Genomic DNA, 11,639 nt, shown 5'->3' with positions numbered 1-11,639 from the left:
TGTGTTTGCGGATTCACATCTGCATACAGACAGTAAAACTGCACTTCCTCACTACTACATTAGTTCTCGGAAACGTGCATTATACCAATGCCAACATGATCTCCATCACCAACACTTACATGTACAGTCATTTACCCCAACCCAAAGCGTGATTAATACCTAAGCACACCTCATCTCGAGGTACCCGCCAGAGCCGCCCCACCAGCTCCCTCCAGCCTTGCCTGCCTCTGGCCTCTTACCTAGGAACCCCCAACGCCCCTGGCTGCCCACCAGATGATAAAAAACACACACGCCATGCATGCTACATACACACATTCTACTCCAGAAGCCCTCGCTCCCCGGGCAACAAACACAAACACAAACACCCAAGTCATCTGTTAGTCGCCAGCCTCTCCACATCAACAAAATAATGGGTTTTACAAGCCCATTCAAAATGTACATACAACCAGCTCGCTCGCTCGCTCGCTCGTTCGTTAGTTCGGTCTACACTCTGCCCCGTGTCCATGGGAGCAAGAAAAGAGAAGAAGGGCGGGAGGGCAGAAACAGAGAAAGACACTAGCTGGCTAGTAGGGAGGTACCGCACACAGTCTACATGACACATGCATACATACACACAACAAGTTAAAAGCGCCTGCGCCATGGTGAATTGGTGGGTGGAGATATAAAAAAACCGGGCCGGACAAGACTGCAGAGATGTCGAGACTGCAAAAACGCTGGGGTGAAGAGAGCTGGCAGCCACCAAAGCAAAGGACAGCAACATATCTGGGTCCAAACCATGCCGGGGAAGAAACGAAGAAGTTCCAGTATACCCAGTCTTTCAGCTTGATCCAAGTGTGCTAAAGACTGGTGATACAGCAGCATAGCTGGGCCTTCTGTGCTTTTTCCCCGGGCGTGGTTCCAGTATAAAGATGGAGGTGGCCTTTGCTTTGGGAGGTGCGCCGTTGTACACAAAACAGAATGCAGGTTCAAGCGCTCGCAATTCAGACTCGTGGGCAGCAAGCATGTGTAGGAAAAAGCAGAACTGATCAATTTTTGAGTCCACCGTCGAAGCTCAACGGAGGTGGAAATCAACGCCACAGAGAGCAGCTACGCCGCCGCACTCCACGCACTACCTGTTTGAATGTGAAGAATAATACAGATCCCCCTAGAATTTTCACCTGCAATGCCAGTCGCCAGGCCCAACCCCTGCCGAAATTGCGGCAAGATCCAAGCCGCATCAGGACAATGCTTCGGAAAGTAGAAAGATGTACGGGCAAGGAGAGTTCTTTTTCGAATTTTTGTTGTGTTTGTTTTTCTTTCCGCCGTCACTGATTAGCTGGAACGCCACGTCGCCAACACCCATATCCTCTACTCCGCCCCAAGTCGTTGAAAATTCGTGGCGTGGTGTTGTTCGTGATCAATCGTGAAGACTTTTCGAACCAGAGGTAATCGTGAGCACTCGTGTCGTCCAGAAGGGTGGGCAGATAACCATGAAAACGATCGTGACCGCAGGGGGTGAAACTGCTTAGAGAGAAGGAATGTCGAGAATGGTTCGAGCATGACCTGAACGGCAGAACACGGGAAGCATCCGGTGCGGTAATTTGCACGAACACAAGGGGGTATCTCGACGCGTGAAGCAGTGGACGACGAAAGCGGACCGCTACAAAAGAAAGGAAACCCGGTACAGGGAGCGTAAACTCCGGATATCATCGTGACTTTTTGTCAGCCGAAACGCCGCACGCCCAACGCCTCTGCGATGCATCAAGGCAATGTCACGGCTGAAGCAGGACGCGATTTACTGCGAGAGGAGGAGTCAGTCTGAAGTTCTGGGCCTGGGGGGAGATGGGGTGGCGGGGCAGAGGGAAGGTTCTCACCGCCATCGGGGGAGGAGGAGGGTTGCCACCACCAAAGTGGTGGGGACCGTAAGGGCCAGGACCACCGTGAGGCGCCATGCCGTAGTGGGGAGGAGGAGGAGCAGGACGGTAAGGAGTACCCACGCCAGAGTTGTTCTGCGAGCGGCCCCAAGAAAGGCGGACGCGAGAGTTCCCAATAGGATATCCCTGCATCTGGTTGATCGCCATCTCAGCGGCGTGACGGTGGACGAACTGGACAAAGCCACAGCCCTTTCCGGGAGGAATCTTGACGTAAGTTATCTCGCCGAATCCCTGGAAGAAGGAGCGAAGCTCATCCTCAGTCACGTAACCTGACAGGCCGCCGACGAACACGGTGGTGTTGTTGGGGTCAGTGAACTGGTTCATGGGAGCTTGGCCCATGCCAGCACCCGGATAACCGCCACCAGCTCCACCGTAGAAGGGGCCAGGCTGAGGCATGCCCCAACCCATGCCGGGCTGCATGGCGTTTGCCATCATCGGGCCGCCGTGGCCGCCGCCGTTGTAGGGGTTCTGGTTTCTACTGGGGGGGTGATATTAGCAGATGATCTCAGTAATCAAGAACAAATCAAGACTTACCGCTGCTTAGGAGTGGCAGTACTAATGCGCATGGGACGGTTGCCGCAGTACACGCCCTGCATCTCGTGCAAAGCTCGCTGCTGGTCGCCCTCGTCGGCAAAGCGAACAAATCCGTAACCACGCGACTGTCCAGTGGTAGCATCGGTCATGATCTTGGCGGACTTGCAAGAGGGGAAGCGGGCCTGGAAGAGAGACACGAGAACAAACTCATTAACCTCAGGGCCAAGGTCTCCAACGAAGATGGAGAACTCGGGGCCACGCTCGTCGCTGTAGAATCGAGTCAGTATATGGGGGCGCGGCAGCAAGAAACCAGGAAGGGTAACGAACCGTCGGTCGACCAGTCCACCGCCAGAAGCCCAGTTCAACTTGAAGTGTCGACCATTGGAGCCAGGAATCGGGGTGCCATTGAGAGTCAAGGCCTTGTTGGCGGACTCGGGGGAGGGGAATTCGACAAAGCAGTAGCCAGCATTACTGACACAGTTTGTTAGTTTTCCATCCAAGTGAGGAGCAGCTCGAAACTTTGGCAAGTGCCAGTTCGAGGAAGGGAGAATGTGAATGAAATCTCAAACGGGTGCAGGTGCCATTCCGGCTCCGACATGGAGAGCTAGGCGGCCATTGTGGTAGAACGTAGGATTGTGGGCAAAGTCACTGCGAACGCCGCTATGTGGGCGACACGGGCAGGAACGAGTCTGGGTAACGCTGGTGAAGAAAGTTAAAGCTTACCCAGTACCACGGTCGCGGATGATCTTGACGTTCACGTTGTCGCCGGTCTGGTTCTGGTAAAGGCTCTTGATGAACTGCTCGTCCATCCAAGAGTCAAGCTCACCCATCCTGGTGAATCGAGTTAGCAACCGTCCTCGACTGTCAATGATCACAGTGACTCACCATAGGGTGCGAGCAGACTCGTTGGCGGCGTTTTGTCCAGCAGGAGCACCCTGCATGGCAGGAGCAGGGGGAAACTGGCCGTCCATGCTGCCACCGTTGATGGGGGTGGAGCCGTCAGGCATTCCGTTGTTGTTCTGGGGGAAAGACATTGCTAAAGCGCGTTTTGTCAGCTTCTGAAGAGAAGGTTGTGGGGAGTATCTGGAAAAGATGACTGTAATTTGAACGGCGAGTGTGCTTGAGCGTGATGAGGCCCGATACGAGAACGATTAGGAAACTGGGAACTGAGGAAGGAGATGTGGAGGAAGGTGGGTATGGTTGGTGTGGGCTAAAAACAAAGCCCGAGGAGATGATGGTTGTATCAAAGCTGGTAGGCTCTGTAGGAAGCTGTGCAGAGGGAGAAGGGGAGAAGAAGGCTGTGTTGATCATCAGACTTTCAGCTTGAGGATTACCACTGCTGAGGTCTCCTCCGCGATGTGAATCAATGCTAGGTAGGGCAATACCTACTTCCCGGATCCGAGTGGCAGTACCTCTTAGTGCGTGGCATGGAGTCAGCCGGATGTTGGAGCAGGGGAGTGATGGTTGAGGAAGGCAGGAAGAGGGCAAGGAAGAGTATCAAGAAGAGAAGCTGCTGATGGGGGAAGAGAAGCTGGTGAAGGGAAGAAAAGCTGGTGGGGGGAAGAGAAGCTGGTGGAGGTTGTTTGCGAGAGCTTCAGAGTAGGCTTCCCACTAGGAAGGAATGCGAACTTGAGTAGAGGTTTGGAAAGTAAAGCTTTGAAGCCCAGACAGTTTGGTAGTGGTAGTCAGACAGCTAGCTTGCCAGCCGGCCTGGTCTAAGAAGGGCTGTGGTGCAAGCAGGATTCGTGCTGTCCCAGGGCAGGAGGCTGCTCGTCTACACCTGAACAACACTTGTTTTGAGAAGAGCACAAAGCACCTTCGATCCAGAACCAGAATGCGGAGACTGCGTGGACAGCAGGCATGTGGCTCTCTGCGCCTTCATGTGTCACAGTGACCCAGGCAACGACAACTTTAACAGATCCGGGCCGGGCTGGATGGAGACATGTGGTGTCTTCAAAGCAAACAGATGCGAGCACCAGAATGGATGTTACTTACTTGTAGAGGGTGAAAATGTGTCTTGTCAGGTGGGTTGGATGGTAGCCTACAACACCATTAGTTGAATACTCCAAAAGAGCATTGAAAGGGGGCCCAGAAGGACTTCCTTCATTGGAGAGCATGGACAGGAAAAATGCGGACACCTTGAATGGGCAGGGTTTGTGTTGGTTGGGTGTATCCAATCTGATGTTGTTGGAGCCTGAAGGAATCTGCAGCCTCGTAGCCGCGAGGCCGTCCGCAGCCTCGTAGCCGCGAGGCCGTCCGCAAGGTCGTAGCCGCGAGGCCATCCGCAAGGTCGTAGCCGCGAGGCCGTCCGCAAGGTCGTAGCCGCGAGGCCGTCCGCAAGGCGTCACAGCCTCGTCTTAAAAGGAGGGCAAGTGCCGACCTAACGATACTACCCCAGCTGTAGACATGGCCACCGGCAAAGCACCACTTGGGCGTCTGATTGACAGCTGACATCCCGAATGCACCCGCATCGCACTCAGAACCACCAGCGAAAAGACATAAATGAAGTACCACTCGGTACCACTCATCTCAAGAAAGCAGTGAGGAATCCACAGTAACATACCTGTGGGAACTCTGAAATTGAGTTGGTTGTAAGTGATGATCAAACTGCACAAAGATCAGACTGCAATGTCGTTCAGGGTGTGAAACCTAGCAGGAACTCAACAGTCAGCGCTTTGACTACCTTTTTTGTGTGTCGTTCAGCGGCCCCATTCAGACCCAAGGCACCAACAGAAATGTGCCGGAAGACAAAATTCAGGAAGCTTTGTGCGAGTTCGGAGCCGCAGCCCTGTCTCCCTCCAAAAACATGTGGGTGCCGTGCTGAGTGTAAGTGGGAGATGAGGGAAGAACAATGCCTACCAAGGTAACCAAGGACGTGATTTAATTCAAGTCCGCTATTGTCAAATGACTCCCGAGGTACGAAATCAGTGGCTTTTGAGTACCTTTACGCCACACGCCTAGAAATAGACAGAGTTTTGTGCGGAAAACTTGAAGCTAGACAACGCTGAGACTCGAAGTCGATAGGTGAGAGGCTGTGATCAAAGACGAGTAGAATTGCTCCAGAAGAATGGTTGAGATCGAGTATTGGCAGAGGATAACTGCAACGCGTTGTTAGTAAGCGCAAGATACGGAACATTGACAAGTGCACGCCGAAGGTGGGCGGACGTCTGTGTATTCAATGAATAAGGAGTCTCCAGCGAGAGAGGAGTCAGTGCACTTGCGAGACTCGAAAGACTGTTCGCCAGCGAGAGCCAGGGATTTAGCCCAAAGCCGAGGTTCCAGCACAGTCCAAGTTGGCACAGCAGACGTTTACGATGAGGGACTCCTGGAATGCTCAAGTTCTGCTCCTCCAGGGCTTGCCGCCTCTTTCCGCCAGAGCGTCCAGTCAGACTCGCCCTCGGGTTCGATACCACAGTTCTGGAGATATCAGTCAAGGCCTGACGGAAAAGAGGCCGGTGGACGACCTGTGCGCGCATCGCCAAGTTGACGGTCCACGCTCTGGGCTCAATGGGAAACCGGGCGGGTTCAATTGGAGCTCGAGATTGGGAGGCCGAACTCCACGGTGGCTGTGACCACTGCTGACGACGGTGCCTGTACAAGACCTGCCGAGGGGCTCCATTCCAGGCCGTCCGTCTTGATAGACGATATGGACATCGCAGGCTGATCGTCGCGTCAAAGCATGGCCTGTTTTCAGCCGACACGATTCGTCCAAGCAGAAGGGTCGCTAGTTTGCCGAGTGAAATCGTCCCGCCATAGTCCTCGTGAACACTCCCATCCGCTTCCGTCATCCCGACAATTGCAAGCGTGGGTTCGGGACGGCACTGGTTCGCGAGGCTGTCCCTCCCCCCCATAGAGTCGCATAGCTCGCCCCTGCACCTATCCCCCGTGCTGCCATTGCGCGATGCCTGGACTGAGTATTCGAAGTCGAAACCAGGGAGTTGTCTTGATTCCTCAGTCTCGGAAATGACCAATCTCGAGGTAATGCTTGCACCGTCTGTCTCGGTTTTTGTGACAGGCTTGAGCACTTTGCGAAGCTGCCGCTCTCCCACAGTGTGTTTTTCGCGTGCTCCTCCTACTCATGTCCAGACATTTTCGAAGGCCGCTAGCGACGCAGTATTGTCCCGCAAGCCACGGAATCCAGACATCGTCCTGGGAAGGAAATACGGGCGAAGGATCGGGGTGCTCGAAGTTCCACGTCGCAGCGACGCCGGGAGCGGGTTGCGCCAGAGACCATCGGTGTATATATAAGGCATAATATGGGCTCGCTCGGTGGGCGAAAGGTGAGTCTGGGTCGGATGGCGCCGGGGCGCGGAGTTTGGGCATCCGCTTATTCAGGGCCGAAGAGAAGAGAGGTCCATATATCCGGAAGTTTCGTCATGGCGCACACATATATGGCATGGGCAAAAGAACACAAAAAACAAGAACAAAATGCAGAAAAGCTCACCTTGGCTGCGAGACAGCAAATTCAAGTAGTCTGCTGCTTCAAGAACAGAGGATCCAGCTGTCACTGTGACGACAGATGAAGGGGTAAGAAAACGCCTCGGATGACGCTGCAGAGGAGACGGCGGGGCGCTTGTATTTGTAGCCCTTGTCGAGGGGCGCCGGGTTGCTTCTGAGGTATTGCGTAACTGGCGTTCGTATGCGCAGGCGCGGGTTCAAGGCGGGCTAGGACTAAGAAAAGCGCGGAGGGTGTTCGCGAAAGTAGTGCAGGCGATGGAATGCGCCGGGTCGGATACTACGGGTCGCGGTCGGTCGAAGCTCGGGACAGGCGCACACAACGGCGGGTCGTATCTTGGTGATACTGGGCAAAGGAATCTCGTAAGCGTCTCGGTCGCTGTGGGGTTTTACGTGTATTTGGGCCGGTGATGCTCGAGGTGGCGGCCGGATAAGATGACCAGGGCGAGGTGGGCAGAGGAGCCGAGCCTGTCGCACAGGTCGCAAATCAGGGCAGAGAAGAAGTGGATGATGACTTGATCTGAATTTTGCGCCGAGGAGGAATACGGTGGACAAAAGGCAACAAGAACACACAAGGCACAAAAAGGATGCTCGTACAAGCAACGCTCAGGTCGGAAGACGTATCGCGAAGACGAAAGATTGCACAACGAGAGGCGGTCGTGGATGGTGGTGAGGAGGAGGTGGAGGTGGGGGGGAAGAAGAGAGAAGGGAGAAGAAAGGGCGAGGGCAGGAGCAGGAGCAGGAGGATAGAACCCGGCCGGAAGGGGGGGGCTCGACCAATGTGTGTGAGGAGATGGTAGAGTACCTGGGAAGGCAGTAGTAGAGTGTGTGCGGGAGTGTGTACCTAGGATGAAGGTCCCGGACGGACTGGTCTGGTCGGGTCGTAGCCCAAGGGAGTGCGAAGACGACCTGGAGTGACTGAGCAGTGAGGGCACAATTAAGCGCACGACGGAGGCTTTTTTGCGCGTGCCAGGAGCAACCAAGCACGGCTAACTAAACGTAACGGAGGTGGCTAAGGGCCTGACGGACAAGGAAGGGAAGGCACAGCTCGGCAGATGCTACCTAGGTTGTGCTTGCAAGCGCGAAAAAAGACAGCCCAGTGCAGGAGCCAGAGCCAGAAAGGACCAACGAAACAGTGCAAGCAAGCAGGAAGGACGGGTTTCGCAGCACGAGCAGGAGCACGAACGCACAAGCAAGCAGCGCAAGCAAAGCAAAGCAGGCAAAGCAAGCAAAAGACGGACCGGTGGTGGGATGGTGGGAAGCCGGAGCGGAAGAGTAAGAAAATCTCTTGAGCTAAAAACTGGATGGGACGCCTCCAGGATCATGGATGATGGTTGGGGGACCTCCCCTGCAGGCTGAGGTACATGTACATGTACATCCTCCGTGCATACATACCTGCCTGGGAAGGTATCCCACCCTGCCCTGCCCTGCCCTGCCCTGCCCTGGGGCACCGACCTCAACCTACACAGTAGGCACGGCCATGTCTGGCATATACCTACACGGTACTGTGCAGCAGCAGCAGCAGCAGCAGCAGCATCACCCTTCGCCTGTCTGCACCCGGTAGGCAGGGCGCAGGGCAGAGCTCCTGCAGCAAGACTGTGCGCCAGGAGGTGCATCCGTAATTGCTGTAATGCAATGTATGTGCATTGTGGACTTACTACTGTGTGTGTGTGGTACATACACATGCTGAAGAATATGGCTTGAGAGCCTAGATCATCACAGCGACTGTCATCAACAATAAGAGGGGTCAGCCCGAATCCTACAAATTACAGCACATCCACAGTATACACACACAGTTCGTCGAAGTGCTGCCATGATGGTATGATTCCAGCAATACGGTTCCTGCAGCCTGCAGCATGGCACCGCACAGTATCGTACGGTGCATTCAGATGGTCATAAGGTCTGGGGGGGAGAGGTACGAGTACATACATACAGTCATTCAGTACATGGCTGACTGGCTGATTGGCACACTGGGAGTATTCGTAAGCTGGTGAGGCACCAAGGCACCAAGTTGCAAGGGGCACGAGAACGATGCACTTTTGCACAGCCGCACGGGTCCCAAGAAAAAGGTGGGGACGTCGACAGTGCGTAAGAACAAGACAAGGCCCGAGGGGGGGAGACTGGCAGAGGGGGGCCGAGGTGAATGAGACAAGACAAGACAATACAAGGGAAAAGAGTGAAGTCACTGCCAGGACTGCCCACTTCATTCCTACCGCATTCAGACTTTGAGGATCGTCGCTCGTGGGGCAGAGGCAGGAGGAAGCAGCAGCCCGACAGGGACCGGGATACCTGGCAGCCGGCATGGGGAAGAGAGCCCAGTCCTGCACTCTGCACAGTGACGCTGCCGTACACGGGTACACAGCCGGGAGGGGCAGCTGGCCCCGGCTTCTAACAGTCAGACTGCCACCCGTGGCAGTGCGTACGTTAGTGCGGACAGCAACCTAGCTTGTGTTCTGCAGTACCCGAGCTGGTCAGCTGCGTACCGACGTCCTACGCCCTGCTCCGTAGTACGTACTCCGTACCTGCCCAGCTACTCGACAGGAATGGAATGTGCTTGAACAGCAAGCAGATGGAGCTGTCCAGAATCTCAGATACCGTCCTCGGTTTCGACCACGGCGCGCCAGCAGGCCAGCCAACAACTTGGGGCCAACAAGACCAGCCAACAGCCGGGCTCATCTGACGATTAACTCTCAACCTAGAAGCATGCCATCAAAGCTTCTGAGCCGCCCCAACAGCCCAGCCCGCCAGCCCTGGCGCGTCAGTGGTCAGATTCGGATGCACGGTTGTTCAGCTTTACCACGATCATCCAAGTCTGCGCCGCGAAGCTACCGTCAGCGAGCGCCATCGCCAGTCAGGATAGTGGCCTGTGAAGACGATGCGTTGCGAGGAATCGATCTTCACTCGAGTCTCGCGTCTCGAGTCTGGAGTCTCGACGGCAGACCACATTCGTCGCAAGAGCTCATGGGCTAGCTGGCAAGTCCCGGCCATCATTTGGCCGTCCTGTGATGCCCAACACCGGCAGAATTGGCCGCAACTCTGCTGCCCTGCCGCCCTGCCGCCCTGCTGCCAGAGGCAAAGGCCCTACAGCCGTCGAGAGCACTCTGCCGAGATATTTCTCTCGACGCCGGCAATGACACCGAGAAACAAGACGGACATCTAGGCTTGGCCGTGCAGATACCGGGCGGCCAGCCTGCCAGCCTGCCAGACCACCGCAGCGGTGGTGAGCAGCCATGGCCCGGATGCTCTCTCGTTGCTCGCGCGGCAGGCAGCCTGCCAGCCTCCCAGCCTGCCACGCAACTCAGTCAGGGACTCAGGGCAGTCTGCAATACACGAAACGCGGTTCCTTGCACTCCCACCGAGGCGGACAGCTGTTGCGAAACAGCCTCGAGCAAGGCCGGATGGCCCCTTCTCGACATCCCGAACACCACTGCCAGTTTGCACCTCATCACCGTCTCCTGGCCGGCGAAACCAGCCAAACACCATGTCGAAATCAAAAGCGTGTGTGTGCCTCACATGCAAGTGACTGCCTTGCCGGCCCATGATTCAAAACCTGTCGGCCTAGCAAGATGCGGCCACCCTTGCTTCACTACCCCTGTTTTAGAAAAGCTCGCACTGGCCAAGCACAATCTTCCACTGAACAGTACGTGATGATGTGCACACTGCTCCGTACCCCGTGGCCCCGCCCTACACGGTATTCGGCCTGTCAAATCACAGCGAGATCTGGCTGGGCATCTGAAGGCGGGTCACGAATGGGGGATTTTCTCTCGTGCGCTTCGGCTTGCTGCCCTACGAATTGGCCCTGGCCGTGCGTCTGTCTGCTTTCTTTTCTCCCCTCCCAGCCTCTCGGACCCGGTGCCCGTCCCAGTCAAAATTTCAGGGGCCAGGGCCTGTCGTGCATCTGTGGCCATTGCATCATCATCCGATCGACAGCTGCCACAACTTTGCGCTTCTCGCAACCACCTCCCCCGGGTGCTCCGGCGCGCCTCCCCAGGGCGAGCACACCAACAAGCCGCTTCATCTGGTCAGCATCGATAATGTGCAACACTTCGCCCACGGTGGCTTCGCATGGCGCCAAATATCAGCCTCAAGGTGTCAATCTCCGTGGAATAATGCGCATCCTTGCTTATTGCATCAACAAGTCTGCGGGCGTTCATCCAATGCCATTCGGCAGCAACAATGCCAGCCACCGACCTGAGAGCTGCTGGTCCAGTTCAGCGGGGTCTTCTCTGGCTCTAGACCCCCCTGGTCCAGACCAACCAGAAGGGCAGCCTTTTCCTGTTCGGTGGTCACTGGTCAGGCCCTGCTAGCCTTGGCAGCTGCGAGAAATCACTGTACTACTACATAGTACACTCGTTTGCATTCCAAGGTATTAAAAGTACACTAGTAGCGTATAATTATCATATATACCTAAAGTTATATATATAAATAGTCAACTTTACTAATTTAAGTTTAATAAACTAATAAATAGTACTAAAGGAAAGAGGGTATTTTTAATACTTTAAAACTTCTTTCTATATTATTTTAAGAGATTTAATTATAGAGAAATTTAAGTTAAAAGTTCTATTTAGAATATTTTAAATATTTAAAAAGGGTAGTATAAATAGTATAAAGTCTATATATAAATAAGGTACTTTTAATTAAAATATTAATTATACCCACTTTAAGTTTAAGATATTATTAAAATATAACTTAAATATATATACTTAATAACTAGTAGTTATATATTAATAAAAATAA

The 11,639-nt window shown here is 54.3% G+C and overlaps 1 protein-coding gene across 1 annotated transcript; it reads right to left on the bottom strand.

The window, feature by feature from the left end:
* Window positions 1-186: 186 nt before the first annotated feature.
* Window positions 187-8,171, bottom strand: KVR01_012936 (uncharacterized protein). Its single transcript, XM_044794396.1, has 12 exons — window positions 7,747-8,171; window positions 6,892-7,248; window positions 5,307-5,545; window positions 5,011-5,096; window positions 4,443-4,488; window positions 3,837-3,861; window positions 3,333-3,483; window positions 3,171-3,278; window positions 2,775-2,918; window positions 2,448-2,714; window positions 1,854-2,391; window positions 187-1,777 (listed from the first exon to the last, which is right to left on the bottom strand). The coding sequence occupies exons 7-12, from the start codon at window positions 3,479-3,481 to the stop codon at window positions 1,775-1,777; spliced, it is 1,209 nt and encodes a 402-aa protein (XP_044638092.1). The 5' UTR covers window positions 3,482-3,483; window positions 3,837-3,861; window positions 4,443-4,488; window positions 5,011-5,096; window positions 5,307-5,545; window positions 6,892-7,248; window positions 7,747-8,171; the 3' UTR covers window positions 187-1,774.
* Window positions 8,172-11,639: the final 3,468 nt, after the last annotated feature.

Source organism: Diaporthe batatas (assembly GCF_019321695.1).
Source record: "Diaporthe batatas strain CRI 302-4 chromosome Unknown Contig00022, whole genome shotgun sequence".
Classification (NCBI taxonomy): domain Eukaryota; kingdom Fungi; phylum Ascomycota; class Sordariomycetes; order Diaporthales; family Diaporthaceae; genus Diaporthe; species Diaporthe batatas.
This window is presented reverse-complemented; position numbering and strand designations above follow the sequence as displayed.

Coding starts and splice junctions, on each gene's coding strand:
- KVR01_012936 (XM_044794396.1), bottom strand. CDS start 3,481: ATGTCTTTCCCCCAGAACAACAACGGAATGCCTGACGGCTCCACCCCC. Junction 2,919..3,170: donor ATCCGCGACCGTGGTACTGG/GTAAGCTTTAAC, acceptor AAACTGTGTCAG/TAATGCTGGCTACTGCTTTG. Junction 2,715..2,774: donor GGTGGACTGGTCGACCGACG/GTTCGTTACCCT, acceptor TCGATTCTACAG/CGACGAGCGTGGCCCCGAGT.